This window comes from Aythya marila, assembly GCF_965140915.1.
Source record: "Aythya marila genome assembly, chromosome: 7".
NCBI classification, from domain to species: Eukaryota; Metazoa; Chordata; class Aves; order Anseriformes; family Anatidae; genus Aythya; species Aythya marila.
The window spans coordinates 17,606,405-17,622,850 of NC_139048.1; the positions used below are offsets into that span (position 1 = coordinate 17,606,405).

General features: G+C 44.1%; 1 protein-coding gene across 6 annotated transcripts in view; it reads left to right on the forward strand.

The window, feature by feature from the left end:
• Positions 1-16,446, forward strand: part of PANK1 (pantothenate kinase 1) — a 43,522-nt gene that overhangs the window by 12,123 nt on the left and 14,953 nt on the right. For 4 of the 6 annotated variants that reach the window (XM_082764576.1, XM_082764575.1, XM_082764578.1 and 1 more), the window contains one exon: positions 12,639-12,991. In XM_082764576.1, coding sequence (XP_082620702.1) covers positions 12,656-12,991 — 336 coding nt within the window. In that variant the 5' untranslated portion in view covers positions 12,639-12,655. Of the gene's footprint in view, positions 1-4,473; positions 4,827-5,006; positions 5,129-12,638; positions 12,992-16,446 lie in introns of those variants that run through there. The other 2 variants (XM_082764573.1, XM_082764574.1) reach the window with 2 other exon arrangements.

Genomic DNA, 16,446 nt, shown 5'->3' on the forward strand with positions numbered 1-16,446 from the left:
ACCAGGTAATTTTTGTATCTGGTAATGCTGGATGAGCAAGAGTTTTTTGTAGTTGTCAGTTGTAATTGTCAACTATTCTGTTGTTGTATTGCAGAGTGCTTGTTTTGAAACTGTCACTTCTTTACCAATGGCATTTTGATGAATGGGTGATATAAAAACACTGGGTTGAAAGAAACACCATAAATATATTCAGCCAAGCAAAACCAGTACATGTATTTACAGGAGGATAATTGTCTACAGGGTAGCAGTCATAGAGCAAAGGCCATTGTTTTCTCTGCTGAATGCTCCACCACTTGTCGCAATCATTTTTTACAATGATGAACACTATTTCTCAATCAGTGGGTTGTGAAGTTGCATGTTTTCCAATTAAATTTTGTGTATTTAAAGATAAGTGTAAAGATAAGTGTGCTGAGCTAAGTACTCAGGAAGCAAAGAGAGAGTGGGTTAATGAATGGGGCCAAAGGAGAGTGTATTTGCAACAAGATTTTCAGCTTTTTACATATGTAATAGTTTGAATCTATTACCTGGTTTCAGCTTTTTTTTTTTTTTTTTTTTTTTTTTAGCAAACTGCAAAATAGGAGCTATGGCATGGAAAACTATGATTCATCTCCAACACCTACTTCATTATCATTGACTTGTACTCCTAAGCAATAATCAAGGACTTGATTTTAAATGTTTACCGATTAGGGGAGTTTTATTTGAAATGTCTGAACTAAGCCACAGAAGGTTTTTGTTTTGTATAAAAGATGGACACCAAGAGCTCTGCTGGAGAGTAAACACCTGTAAATTAAGATGTAATTGTCTGGTTGGGCACAGAGAAACAGAGGTATTGGCAGGCAAAGCTTTAGCAAGGAAGGGTTGTTCTGTGACTGCTGCATGCTTTTTTCAGTTTGTTTGAAAGAGGGCAACCACAAACTTAACGTCATCTCAGATCTTCCTGAGAGTATCTGTGGAAACCACTCAGCCAGCAAAAAGTCTGAATGGACAGACTGGTGAGGCCTGACTATGCCTGTGTACTCTCTTAACTGTTACTCCCATGTCTTAGCTAGTGTTGTCAGATATACGGGTCGTGTCCTAGAAAAACTTCCCAGGCAGCCTTCATCCTGCCTTGCCAGGACACTCAGCTTGTGGGCTTGGGCTTAGAGGTCTATCAGTGCACAATTTGTCATCAATGAAGTGAAAGAACATTTTTCCTGATGGCTTTTCAGACCACCATGCTAGGTTTCTGCTTAGAGTGCTGCTCTCTGTCTTTCTCTCCCTTGAGCCAAGTGGTGGGGAGATGAGCTTTGGCTGTGTAGAGGAACAGAGCAGCTCTTCGCAAAATAAAACAGTTGTTAAGTGTCACAGAAGGCATAACTGAAAAGAGCCAAGAGGTGGGTGGGGAGGGAAAGAATGGATGGTTTCAGTAAAAAAAAAAAAAAAAAAAAAAAAAAAAGTAATCCCTCCCCGGGTTCTGAAGAAATCGGAAAAGAAATCTGAAAAAAAGGACTGGACTCGTGGACATGGCACTTTCCTTCAGATATGTGTGAATATGTGAATGTAGCTGAAACAAATCAATAGTATCTGATTTTTGAAAGCAATGTTCCCAATATTTTTAATGTTAATTAAGCTGTGCTGTATTTATTTTCTAAGAGGAAAAATTGAATAAGAACTGGTATAAACTGGTATGACATTCCTGTAGTATAGAAACGGGATAAAAATAGAAGTAACCTGAATGGAAATGTAAGCAGGAATGGCAGAGTGCCAGCAATCCCTCGGACATAAATCTGCAGGCAGCTAAACCAGAAGTCTGTTTCCTTACACTCTTCACATTGCATAGTATGGTTTGTATAATTCGGGAAGGATGTTGCTTCTTATAAAAGATGTCGCTCCTTATTACCACTTCTCTCCAGAATATGACCAAAGCTTTGTAGTTGACTGGCTTTGAATTAGAATAACACCGGTGCTCTGTTGCAGTTTTAGGGGGTTCTTGGGTACTGGGTTTACATGTGGCCTGCACCTGTTTGGTGCTTGCTTCAGCTTTGCCTCAATCTGGGGATATGCGAGCCACACAGAATGAGCAAGAAATTCCTGAAAATTTCAGGCAGAGTTGCCTGCCTGATTATAAGACACTTGAATGTGGGCATTTGTTGTTTTTTGCTTGTGTGTTTGTTCTTTTTTTGTTCCCCTCATTGCCACTGGGCTTGAAACCGTAGGGCTTGGGGTACAGGGCTTTTGCTCCTGTGGTAAAGTATCTTAACCATGATGTGGTTGCTAGTTTGATGGAACTGACTTATAGAGTTAGAATATTACAGCCTGGTTCCGTGTGTTTATGAACAAATAAGTAGAGGCGATACAAAGCTGGGCATCTGAAGTGCAGGCAGGAATGGAATAATGGATGAAATGTTTGCCATCCAAATAATATGCAGTGAGTCAGTGTTAGACTAGTTACACTATAGCAATACTATGTACACCTCAGGGCATGAGATTCCTTCATTTTAAACCCTCACAGGTCATCACGATGCATTAAACATCCTCTGATTTTATCCATTTTGTCTTAATTTGCATTACAGAAGAGGGGAAGAATTCTGAAACTAAAATTGAGAGGCTATGTAAAGTCTTTTTAAAAGCTTTTCAAAATGAAGCAATGTAAACTAAAACAAACAAACAAACAAAAAGTGGTATTTTGAAGTACTTAAATCAGTTCGTGTGATATTCGTCCGTACAAGAGTCTGAAATTGTTCTGGTAAAGCAGCACATTAGTTTGAAATGTAATCTTTCCACAGTAATGCAAAAAATTTGGACAGTGTTTTTGTTGATACATGACAGAAAGCTTACAAGATTAGGGCAACTTGTGCACTTAGAATGGAATCTGTCCTTGTATGCAAAACCTGTTGATTGATTTGGACCACTCTAACATTTCTCCATGTTTATATTTTCTCCAATATTATTTGTGGGTGACACTCCTCTTGTTGTATTGCCTCTGAACTTGTGACTGATGTGGATCATATCCTAACAGAATGTTGTCCTAACCTCCTCCTTCCATTCAGCACAATCCATTCCACTTTTACCCTGGACATAATTGTGCAGTGTCTACAGCAAAACATTAGGGAAATATTAGAAATATAAGATTGGAAAGAATCTCAAAAAGTTATCTAGGCCAGGCCTTCAAAGCATCTAATGCTTCTCTAACTTCATTCTAGGAAATACCTGCCTCAAGTCTAAATCAAAATTCCCATACTGCAGCTAACATTCATGAATTCTTTCTTGTTTCTCATCAGCCACAATATATTTCCTTTGCTGTTACCCATTCCAGGTTTGAATATCCCTTCAAATCTTCCCTTTCCAGTGTTGTTGTTTTATCCTTTGTTAGTTATTCTGGAAGTTTAGTGCCTAAGGTTGGATGCAGTACTTGAACCAGGTACTACATTCCATTGCAGAGTCAGCAGAAGGGCTGCTTCTCCTACCACAAGGAAACATAAGCATGCAATTAAAAGTGGTTTTGCTTTGGTGGGGTAAGGTAAAAAGTTGCCGCCCTTCAGCCGAGTTGTGGTAAGTGCCCACGCGTCTACTCCCAGTTCGGCTGCAGTTGCAGAGAAAAACAGGTTTGGAGGAAGATCTGCTCTGCATCGGGCTGGCTGTGTGTGCAGTCAGCTCCTGGGTCATGGATGGAGACGGCAACAGCCTTTGCTGGCCAGGGGATGGAAGCAGCAAGGACTCCTCATGACCTGAGCGGTCCCAAATACCATGTACAAACCCTTGCCAGCCAGCTGCCTACTGCAAACACAGCTGTGCAGGTCCCTGAATGCCAGCCCAGGGAACAGCGGTCTTGGGTTGAGTTATATGTCATTCAGTAAGGTGGTGAGTTCTTGGTGACTTCCACCGTTGGAAGTCCTACAGCTCCTAGCAGTAAATGTGTACTGCCTCCATTCAGGGCAGCTGCCTCGGGGCTGGCGATGGCAGCAGTTGCTGGTGTATCATGAGGACAATCCTGATTCCCCAGAAACCGGTTTTATGAGGAAAATCGTTCGTGCTGTTTGTTCTCAGACACACTTTTCACTTCCCCGGCTTCACGCACGGCTCATTCTCGGTGCCGTGCGTATGGTCCGGCGGGCTCAGGCAGCGGGAGGGCTCCTCGTTCCCTCTCTGGAGGCCGTTTTCCAGCGCGGCATCCCTGTCCGGAGGCGGTCGGCGTGGCTCCGTGCCCCGGGGGCACCGCGCACAGCGCTAATTTCGGGTGCGAGGAGGAGCCGCGGGGCTCGCCGGCGGCCACCCCACAAACGACCTTCTTTTCTCCTCAGGGCACGGCCGCGGCCCGGCGGGGCGGGGGCCAGGCGGAGCCCCGGGCCGGGCGCCTCCAAGGTCGCTGCCGCCGGCTCCGTGTCGGGAGCGCGCCTCCTCCCCCCCCCCCCCCAAGGCGCGTTCCCGAGGGCCCCGCAGGTGCCGGGGGGGGCGCGGCGGGCCCGGCCCCTCCGCAGCGCGCTGCGGCCACCACGCCTGCGCCGTCCCTGGGCTGAGGGGGGAGCGGGCGCCGCATCCCCGGGCGGCGTGAGCGGAGGCTCCGGCGCGCCCAGCCGGGGCCGAGCCGGCAGACAAAGGGGCCGAGGCGGCCGCCATGGGGGAGCAGCTCCGCGCCCAGCCCGCCGCCGCCGCCTCGTCCTGCTCGCGGCTCGGCGGGCTGCTGCACGCCGGCCGCCCGCCGCCCGGCCAGCCGCTCGCCAACGGCGGCTGCGGGGAGGCGCCGCACCCGCTGCTGCTCCGCACGGAGCCGCCGCCCGGACACGGCTCGCCGGCCAAGAAGTGCAGGCTGCGCCGCCGGAGGGACTCGGGCAGGCGACACCGGCCACGTAAGTGCCCAGCGCGGGGGGCCCGGCTCGGCAGCGCCCGGCCGCCACCGCCATCCCACCCCCCCCCCCCTTCCCACCGCGGGCGGAGCGAGGCCCCCGCCGCTCGCCCAATGCGGCGGCGCCCGCCCGGCACGGCCCCGCCCTGCGCCAATGGGGCGGCGGCGGGCGGGGAGCGGCGGCCCCGCACAAACGCGGGCGGCGGCCCCGGCTCTGCCCTCAGCCCGGCTCCGCGTCTCGGGCGGCTCCCGGGGGTCCTGCCGGCCGCGCCGCCTCCATGAAGCTGATCGTGCACAAGCAGCGCTGTGAGTAGCGGGGGGGGGAGGCAGGGCCCCTCGGGGGGTTTCTTGTTTTGGACTGAATGCTCGCAGGCTTTTCTCAGCACAGCGAAATAGTCAGGAGCAGCCTCGAAGAGCTGCAGCTTTCCTCCTGCTGCTTGAACGCTTCTGCTGAGCTCTGCGTCCCGCTTTCCCTCCCAATGGTCTCCGTGTCGATTCGTGCTGTGGTGCTTGCGGTACCTGTGGCTGTCTAAAGCAGACTGCCACCGGACCTAACATGCTGCTGACCACATCGATCTCTGCCGCAAACTGGCTCTGTTTCCAAAAGTTCCTTCAATTTTTCCAAAATTTCATTCAGGAGCAAAACCAAAAGAACTTGAACTAACTTCCACCTTCATCTGGTGGAATTAAGAAGAGCCAGCACTTGTATATCAAACTCTTCATGATGCTTAAAACTATTCCGAAGCAAAGAATAAGGCTTCCAAGGGGTCGTGCAATCATGAGTGAAACAGAAACAAGGAATTTTGATTCCCTCCCAATTTGGTCGGAAAAATAGCTCATCAGCATACAGAGCCCAGGTGACAGTGGCTGTGTTGCCCAGGATGTGCAGCAGCTGAGCCTTCGGCTCTGGGGTTTCCGAAGAGGGCTGTAATGAAAACAGCAGCCAAGGGAAGAAGTGCTTTTTATAACTCTCTTGTGGGCAATTTTTGTCTTTCATTTGAAATGCATAAATTGTTGCTGATCTCATCCTTTTATTCTTGTCCAGAAAGCATATAAATTAACTTGCAGTTTAGTATTAGTCTTCCAGGAAAGCATGATAACACATTATCCTGAGCTTAAAAAGTTGATTAAATCTGACTCGTGTTCTGGTGCTGCATTGCTTCCCACTGCATCCATCTCCAGAGAATACTACACAGTCCTGTTTTTCTTGTTTTTATGTTTAATCCTGCTCTTTACAGATGTTTGTTCTGTGCTTAGGGACACATTGCAAAATGTGGTGCAGTTGCCACATGGTGTGTAAGACTTGAATATTGATTGTGGGATTTGCTTTGCATGGTGATGAAGCTAATTGTCGTTTCTCAATATTCCAAAAATGAAACTCTGTTGCAATTCTTCCTTCAAATCCTCACAAATGGCATGTTTTCTTGAATGATTTTACTTCCTGCCAAGGTGCAGCAGACTTCTGTGTTCCCAAGCTCTTCTCCCCTCTGAGGAGGGGGGGGTTCCCCTTGAAACCCACATTCTTTGCTGTTCTCAGTGGTGAGAGAGGATCTGGGAACTAACTTGCCTCCTGCCGAAGAGCTGGTCTTGGCTTTGTTTCTTTCTTGGTTGAACCAGGTGAGTTATTGGGGGTGTCAGGCTTCCACCAGTTTTCTGGCCCCACTGGGGCAGGCCCTTTGTGGAGCTGAGGTTTGTTACCTGTCTGTACTGCAGCCTGGTGTAACAAATACAGCCAAATACCTGTTATGATGCCTTGTGCTCTGTAGTGCTCTGGGTGATGATAAACTAGTCAAATGTTGTGAATTCCTCAAATTCCAAAAACCTGCTGAAGTCACCATGTTCAGTATAAATGTGATCTTTGAACAGAAGAAAGAAGAACAGTTAAGTGCCTTCATTGATCCAATCTCCACAGAAGAGCACCGTAGCCAAGTAAGACCCAAGATTTCTGCATGGCAGTTACCTGGACAGATACTTGATGGCACTGTTCTACATCTCGCATAGGGAAGAAGCCAGCTGGACTTCTTAATTGGACTGCTTTTCTGAAATTAAGATAAAGTTTTGGGGTCTCTATTCAAGCAGTATCTTAGATCTCTCCACACTTCACTTGGTAATACGTGGAGGTCAAATAATGCATGCTTGGAGGCAGCAGGACTACTTACACCCAATGTGCCTTACAGCTGCCCCGATCAAGCACAAGTTGCAGCTCCACAGTAAATAATGCTTTTGGCCAGTATTTACATCGTAACGTCTGTGGGGCATGGATGCAGCATAGTTAGGCAGCACTACTTATTCTAGGTATTTCAATGTGAAAAGCTTTTTTCTTTTTTTTCGGTTGTGGTGATGTTAAATGTGGAACGCCATGACTTACAGAATGGCTTTTAATGGAGAGCACAGGGAGTGAAATGGTTTGGATCTTACCACTCTTTGACACAGTGAGCAAGTGCTGCTGGATGCTGATGCTTTGTCCAAGGAGTTGGAATATCCCACCATTTTCTAATCTTGTAAATTATTTCTGGAGGCACACTGCTTTTCAGGTCTCCAGCCGATTTGCATGTAGGCAGATGTAAGAGCTGCTTGAGGAATGGGGCTCGTCGTACCCAGCTGAACCAGTGGGCGTGTTGTGGTGAGTGAGCATCCTGCGGGTTCCAGCCGCATGCCAGCCCTACCGTGAGGAATGCTTTGTCAACAGGAGAGGGAAGCTTAGATCCTCTCGCTGCCATTGGGCTGGGCGCTGTCAGATGCAAGAAGGAAAATCTTGTCAGGTGATCATCGCTTGCAGCTTTGTGAATTTGGCTTTTGGCTGGTTGTCTTCTTCTGAAGCTATCCATGAGGTAGTGACCTAGTCTCATGCTGCTGTCTTCAGAAATAGGTTTGTGGTAACAGAGGTACCTACATGTGGATGGATGGTCACACCTGTCTGACAGACAGCTCTGCTTTGGGATTTAAGATTTTTTTTCTTCATCTTTGTGATGAGGAGGCAGGCATTCAGTAAGAGCTTGCTGCTGAAAATGAGCTGCAAAGCCACACTTAATGCGGGTGTAAGGTTTGAAGAAACTTCCATTACGAAGCACTTATAATTCATCTGTTAAGCTACATATTCTATTTTTGTTCAAAGGAAAACAAATGCTTCCATTTTAAAACATATGTTTGGATTGCTCAGAATAACTGTGCAAAATAGGAAGGAGTGATTGAAATATATATGTAAACTATTACTGCTTTATAAATGGAAAGCAGCTTTCAGAAGCTGTGAGGAGAATATCCTATCTTATGTGTGACTTTCGTTTTGGTTTCCCCCCCTCTATTTTTAGTCTTGGCTTTCTTTCCCCTCTTCCAGTCCCAATTAAAGCAGGAAGTTCTTAGCTCATCAGTGCATCAGGCCATGGAAATAAGATGTAAATGAAATCATAGGATTTCGTCACATGCATCCAGGAAAAAAAAAAACAAACAAGACAACAAGCAGCAGATGCTAAGGTCTTTTATCTGCGATTTATGGTGAAGGTATCAAAGAGTATTGATATCATCGTTCAAGTTATTGATAAAAATATTGAGATACTGTACCTGCGCTTGAGGGAAAGAATCAATTCAGACAAGTGCAGGGAAAGGGAATTCCTTACTGATGAAAGGAGGCTGAATGAGACCAGCCAGGCTTGTGTAATTAAGGCTGCAGAGGTGTTACTGCCTGTTGTAGGGAGATGATCATCACAACTACCTTTGTGTGATGATTGCTGAAATGGATGAAAGGGATTGCCCTCTGTTATCCCTTTTAATTGGGGGCAATATTGCTGAGTGGCTTAGGAGCTCTCCTTTACATCTCCTGAGTAGTGGAGGAGGAGCAGATTAGGCTGATACTCTTCTCCCTAGCCCTGCCTTAAATTCTGTTAGTGGTAGGATTATTAAAAATCAAACGTGTTCAATTTTAACTGTAATGTGCCTTATAGGAAAAGCTTTGTGGGTTCATATTGTTCATAGCTTGTGGAGAAACTAGGTGAAGTGTATCATGGAATTTCTCATGAGTGAACCTTTCCCCCAGATAGCACAGCTGTTGGTGTGCATCAGATTACCTCATTATGCAATGCTGTGGATACCTTCTGTTTGCATTGTCACATGCTTCTGCAGCTAAGTTTTGGAGTAATGGAAATTTTTCTCTCTAGTTAACAAACCGGTAAGGTGGTGCAGTTTATTAACATACAGAGAATAAATTTTCACAAGAAGATTAAGTGGAGCTTTTGATTTATGCAAGGCTTTTAAGACAGCATGATTCATCTTGATGCTTTCTGTATCATTTCTGTCGGACCTAGGCCTAGCTTTCACAGTGTTATCACTTTTTATGACTTACTGCAGTGCACTGGTACAGTAGGGTAGTTATATTTTCTCTACAATAACGGATTTCATTGAGCCAATAGGTATACTGCATACTGTCTTTGAGAAGAGAGAAATCAGCTCACAAGTCTTATCAGATAATTTTAATTAAGGAGAAGTGCACTTCTTACGCTGTAGAAGCATTCTGCAACATGTCCAGATAATTCATTTTTTGTAGTAAATCACATGATTTTGAGTTATCTCAAACTATCAGCTAGGATGTAGATCTCACTGATTTCACTTCTTGCATTTTTGGTTTTTAACTACCCAAGAAACTGAACTTTGCATCATTTTAAGTTATCAAATTCTAGTGTTAAGTAAAATAACACTTCTCCCCCTATCTCCTCTCAGGTCTGTGGAGACAGATACCTTTCTTCATACCCTCTGGTTGCAGCAGTGATGGACCTTGTAATTTTGGTGGCCTCTGAATGGTGTTACTGTCTGCATTCAGGGAGGCAGGAGAAGCCAGGACCACCTGCAGCCAGGCCTGCCTGTGTGCTCCTGTTGATACTGCATTAGCCGAGTCAGGAAAGCTGAAGTGTAGAAGAACTCACTAGGGTGGGCTGTCTAAAGATGCTGGAAAGACCTGGTGGTGCTTGAGTGTTGTGTTTTGTTCCAGGGTATATTGATGGTTACAGGAAGTACAACAAGTAAATTGTTGAAATAGCTACTGGAATGCAGAAGTTTGCACTGTGACTCCAGTTACATGGAGGTTATTCAAATTTTAGCAGGACTCGTCAGAAACTTTGACACTTGGTTTATGTCCCAGTTGACCAAAATATGTCTCCTTTACTGCAAGTGGTTAGCAACAGATCACCAGTGTTAGCAGCTGTGAAGAAAACTAAGCTGTTTTCTTGCATAGCTGAAATATCAGTAGTTGTGGTCTGATCTTGTGCTCTTTATTTACTTGTGCTAAAGAAAACTGCTGTTGTTGTAGGAGCAAAGTTCTTTTTGTTCTGTACCTCGCTGTTTGGCTCACAGCAAAAGGAAAGAGCCTTAGATTCATGGAGAGAATAAACTGGAAAAAAGAGTTGGTGTTTCCACTTGCTTTTTAAATGAGCATTGCATACCTATCCCAAGAAATAAACAGACTTGACATAATGCGGTGGTGGTGGTTGTTTTTTGTTTCTGTTTTGTTTTACAGTATTTCTTGTTTGTTAATGATTTAATTATGACTTCTCGAAGTTAAATGACTGCCAGGACGTTTACATCTTATGAATAACTCGGAGCTATTAGCACTTACACTTTCATTACTGGCTTTATATTTAATAAGGGGAAGGAATGCTTCTCCCCCCTCAGAAACTAAATCTGCACAACAGCTTTACAGCAACTGCCAGTGCAGGTAGATTATAGCAGAGTTCATGTCCGTAATGTTAGAATATTGGTGTTCAGTGTATTCTTAGGAATAGGCTGGGTCTGCATGACACAGTCCAACCATGCTGCTTTTAATATTAAACTTCCTGCTTGCATAGTTAAGATATGTCCTAGGTGGAGGAGACTTACTGTTCCAGTGCAACAAGTAATTAAAGATCTCAGTAGTTTAAGCAAAGATTTGTGCAAATCACTACTGGGACTGACATCCAAAGTTCCACTGTGTTGCAGTGTTGTACAGTGTGGACCTGGCTATTTTTGCTTAAGTATTTCTCTTCTACTTCCAGAAGTGATTGAATTACATGTTACTACGTGGTAAAATATTTCGCCCTTTCAAAATAAAGTCTGTTTTTAAAACACTTGTTTCAAATTTTTCTCATTTCAGGGAGCCAACATGCATCAATTCTGTATAGGACACATCTTCCTAAACATCAAATTGGATTTCATTTCAATGTCTTGGTGTCTTGCAGCTTGTAGGGAATGGAAAATGAAATCAACCAGACTTTACCATAGGTAACAGTAGGTGCTCTTATGGAAAGTGAGTGGTAAGGAAGCAGCTTTATTGTAGTTAATTGCATTATACCCTCCCTGTGTTTATGGAAAGCAGGGTGAAATTGATTATTTGGCATGCAGTAATGGAGCAAAGAAGCCATTTTAAGCATCTGGCATTTAAAGGTTTGTGTTTTTTGTTTTCCTCTTGGTATTAATAATTATGAAACTTAGCCTTTTGAATTATTCAGTCAGGCAAGAATGAGGCATAGGCTGAGACCCTTGTGGTGAGAAGTAAGACTCTAAGCTCCTTTCAGCCTGAAACTTAGTAACTTCATACTGCTCTGTGATCACCCAAGGAAGAACAGTGTGATCGATACCCCATGTGCTTATTAAAATCTCTTTTCCTAAGTTGTTCATAGCTAGGTTCACTGGCAGAAAAAAAGTGATGCACATAGTATCGGTGGTTTGGAGCTCGTATCAGCACTAAATTGGGATGCTCTAGTCGGTAGCATTGTGTTTCTGTCAAGGCTGCTTGCTTCTCCCTAAAATCAGAGAGGTGATTGCGTGACTGCTCTTTTTGAAATCCATCTTGCATGTCAGCAACATACTTGAGTGCTTTTTAATTTCAGTTTGTCTAAGAAATGCTACTAGAAGCTGCTTTCTGCAGTACGTGTGTATACCTTCTGTGTTCTTACTTCTCAGTGCTTCATAAAGTTACCTGGCTTACTGTTGAAAATGCATGTGGGCATGTATATGGGAGTAGAACAGGAAGAGCAACCTTGTTCAGTTATTATAGAAAGAAGAGGGTGCTGATTTTTCTTTTGCTGCTACCAGTACAAAGGCTTTTGTAGACCTGGGACAGCTGGGGCAAATCTATATGCTGAGAAGCAGAGAGTGGCATTTCTTACATAATTGTATAATAGCTAATGTACACAGCAGGAAGGGGAATCTATGCTCTGTAAAGATGACTGTCAGTGGGGTTTAAACACTGAATTTAAAACAGCTCATTCTATTCTAATATATGCAATAATTGTAGTTCTGACAGAGACACTGGTTGTGGTGCGTTGTGGAGACTCCCACTACGAGGGGAGAGGCACGGGTTGCTGCTGTTCAGGCAGAGCATTGCCATTGCAGAAATTCCAGTTTGTATCAGATGGGGGTTTGTAGATGTGCTGTGGGAGCGTGACTCGAGAGATTTTGCTCTCCTGTTTGGCTGTGTCCCCTCCAGTTTACTTGAAGAATCAGTTCTGGGAGTCAGACCGGGTGTCATGCTGTAAATGTGCTCCATCAAGAGGTGCTGACTGGGGAGTAAAATGTTTTCCTGGAAAAATTATCGTTGCATTCTACAACCTGCTTCTCCAGAGAAGGATTTTTGGTGATTTTTCTTCATTCTTTTTATTAACAGGCTTTATGAAGTCTTAGAGAGTGCATGTGGTTTGGAAACATGAGTGACCACTAGCTTTTAGGAGCAGGTGCTGATACTGTAACTTGCACTGCGCCGAACTGTCATTCAGCAGGTATTTGAAGTGCTGTGGCTAACCTGTGTATTTACAGTGGCTTTCTCTTTTTTTTCCTCCCAAACCCCCATCCTTAGCGTTTCCATGGTTTGGAATGGATATCGGTGGAACGTTGGTTAAACTGGTCTACTTCGAACCTAAGGACATTACTGCAGAAGAGGAACAGGAGGAGGTGGAGAACCTGAAAAGCATTAGGAAATACCTGACCTCCAATACTGCCTACGGCAAAACTGGCATTCGTGATGTCCATCTCGAACTGAAAAATTTGACTATGTGTGGACGCAAAGGAAACCTGCACTTCATCCGCTTTCCTAGCTGTGCCATGCACAGGTTCATACAGATGGGTAGTGAAAAGAACTTCTCCAGTTTGCATACTACGCTCTGTGCCACAGGAGGTGGAGCTTACAAATTTGAGGAGGACTTTAGAACGGTATGTGAATGGTTTGTGTGGGTTCAGTGGGAAGTACTTGGAAGAAAAAAGTCATGGGAGTCCTATTGCTTAAAACTTGCAGAGAAAATAACGCATTTTGCTCATCCTAAATGGTTAAGACGAACAGTATCAATGCATATTTGTTAATTGGTAGAATTGCTCAGAACATAGAGGAGGCAAGGGCAGGTGGGGAGGCTTGTGTATTCCACTGAAGTATGACTGTTGGATGTCTTCAGTAAATGGTTCCTTAGAGTGCAGCTGTGGAGATCAGATACCTCCTAGTCAGCTGAGGGTGTGTTATGACAGCTTTGAAGTCTGAGACTACAGCTGTTCATCTGTATGTGTATTGGAAATCCAGAAATGAAACCGTACGGGCTGGAGGCTACACCCTGGTTCCCTTCCCCTGGTATTAGTCCTTTTGGAGGCTTAAGTCAAGATTGTGGAAGATTAAGCCTGGAATAGGGAAAGAAGTAGCGTATGGGTGCACGGCAATAGCAGCTTGCTTCTGATTTCCAATTCTGGGAGTAAGTCACCTCAAGAACTGCCTTTCTTCGTGTGACAATGTCCCAGCTTTCCTAGAACTTACAAATAACCTTTCCAGGGAGCTCTGGAAGCTGAGGTAAATCTGAAGTATTGAGATGCATACTTTTTGTGCAAACTTCAGCAATAGTCTCAGCTCCAGAATGAGTGCACTTTAGAAATGAACTTGTGCAAAAATGGCACAGAGCTGTTGTACAATTTACATTTTAAAGCAAGTCATTGTGAAGCAGTTGCCTGTCATGTATGTATCTCTGTTGGGGCGTATTTTCATATATTTCTGTAGAAAAATGTGAAAATGCCCTGCTACAGTCAAACTAGTCAAAGAGTAACGTGGAGTATTTACTCAGGAAGGTCTAACACTTGTCCCTAGCTTCTGACCTGATCTTGATGGTGAGGGATGGCTCGGGGTGACAGGTTACAGCAGTTGCTCTTCTGTGGCTGCTTCAGTCTACAGAGCTATCACACTGATTTATCAACTGCTGTTGAATGCAGTCCTTGACTGCGTGTGGTTCAGTTTTAATTCCAAGCACCCGTTCCTGCATCCTCAAGAGGGCTTTTTTTTTCCCTTTTGTTAATATCCCTCACCTACCAGATGGTTAAAATTCTCTGATTCCTTGGTGAAGAGAGTGCTGCAAGAGATGAACGTGAACTCCAACTGTTACACTGTTGTGCAATGATTTTCAGTAAGTGTTGAATGTGGAAGAAGCTAGTCTAATGAAGGACTGTCAGACTTCTGAATAGCTGTAGCAGTCTACTACTAGTACCAGATTTCTTGCCATTTGAGGGACTTTCAGCCAGCCTAAGCGTTAGGTTCTGGTGATGTTTGAGTTCTCAAAAGGAGTGGTTTTCATTTCTCTTGCATTGTGTAGGGGATATCAGGTACCACAGTCTGAGGTGAGCTCTAGCAGTAGTCAGTGTGGCCTTAGGTCAGGTTTTGGGGCATCCTTGTGCATGCCCAGGGATGATTCAGGTCATGTTATCTAGTAAGAATGGGAGGTCATTTTGAGGCTTTCTGAAGAGGCTGGCTATTCCTTCGGAAAGGTCAGTGTTCCCAGATTTCTCTTGCATCATGGAGCAGCAGCTAGAATTGCCTCTTGAGTAAGGAAGTTCATGTGCCGTGTTCCCATAGCTGTGGAATTGAACTAGAAGCTGCTTGGTGGCTGTCACAGCTAGGCATCTCTCTCCAGAGCTTTCACCTTATCTGGTGAAAATTGGCAGTTTACAGGGAGGGGACCAATTAATTCCAGTTCAGCTGAATGTAGGGCTAGAAGTCTTTAGTCGAAGCTGAGGCTATTTTACTAGCTATTGTACAAAAATGAGGTCACACTGCTAATTTCTGAAGCACCTGGGCATGAAGTCCTACACTGTGTGTTATGACACTTGCAAGTAGTTTAAGAAAAACACTTTAAAGGCTGTCTTGGGGTATTGTGTAGTATGATGCAACCAGTGAAGTGAACTCACACCTGAGATTAGTGCTTTGGACACCTTGCAACTAGCTATCGAATTCCACACCGTATTTTAAAGCAAACATTTCTTGGTTCAAACTGCAATATCCATAGAGTATTACAGAAGCAAAATATTGTCTGTTACAGGAGGGTTTGCTTGTTTAATATCACTAGAAGGACTAAGTGTCCTGGGCACTAGCACTTAAATTGTCACACCTCATTAGTCATTTTAACAACAGCTGGTGATCTTAATGTGTTCTGCTGACTGTAAATTGCCGTTGGACCACAGCTTCAGAATTGTTCTCAAAGCATTAAAATGCCTGGTTCAAATATTTGATCAGTAATGTACTGGCAGAAGTAGAGAACAAGTGCCAAGTGTGATACCCTGCTGCTATGGGATTCAACATTACATAATGCCTTTTAGGGAGGAGGCTTTAAATGTTGATGTCCCTGCTAGAAGCAGTGTGGAAAAACTGAGGTATGGTTCTGGGTGCTCTTAATTTCATGAAGAAGTCTAGTTAAGTGCTAGTAAACTTATGAAACTGATACAAGTAACATGCTTTCCTTCTAGCCCTCTATTTCCCTATGCATGTACTTATAAATTATTTGTCTTTCGTGGTATTTCTAAATGTTTGTGTGACTTCCAGAATTGCATAGATTTTGGGCAAAAGATCCAACATATTGCAAAATAACATATTTAAATCCCAAAGTAAGTTTCCCTCTAAGGTTGCAGCTACTATTTCTCCTTACAATACACTAGCAAACACTCTTACTTGCCTATTCTAGTGTCCAATTCTGAATCCCTAAATAAGTTAAATAGGCTTTTTCTAGACATCTGTGTTGCTTTGGTATATTAAAACAAAACTGGGAGGCATCTTGCGTTTTTCTGACAGCTGTTTTTTGTGCCATAGGAAGGCAGCTAAACTTACAGAGCCAGCTAGGTTTGACTGTCTGACCTCTCCCTCTCTTGTGATCCACACTAATTGATAGAAGGAGACCTGGAAGAGTCTCTGTGGGCTGCTTGATGACTGCCAGCAATAATGTTCAACAGCCTGCAAATTATTTAATTCACTCTTAAGATCGGAATGCTCCTGTTAGAAGTAGGAAAACTGACTGTATTCATTAAACCAGACCACAGAAATAATTTTACCAAGCATATGGTTATATTTGATGCTCATTAAAGAGCATCAGTAAGTAATTCACTAAAAGGACTGTTTCCAGCTTAGTTTTTTCTTGTGTGTGTATATGTTCTTTTTTTTTTTCCTCCCTCCCTTTCTTAATGTCTGGTCTTTATGGCTGACTTCTGTTATTTTCAGGTAGCAGTGCTGTTGAGGCATAGATGAATCAGTCACCTAATTCTGCTTATCTTCCTTCCTTTCTCCAAATATGTACTGTCACCTCACATCTTCTATGAATGTTAAAGCCACACCACCTCTTTAAATGAGGAAAGGACGTGGTCTTATTTGCCTG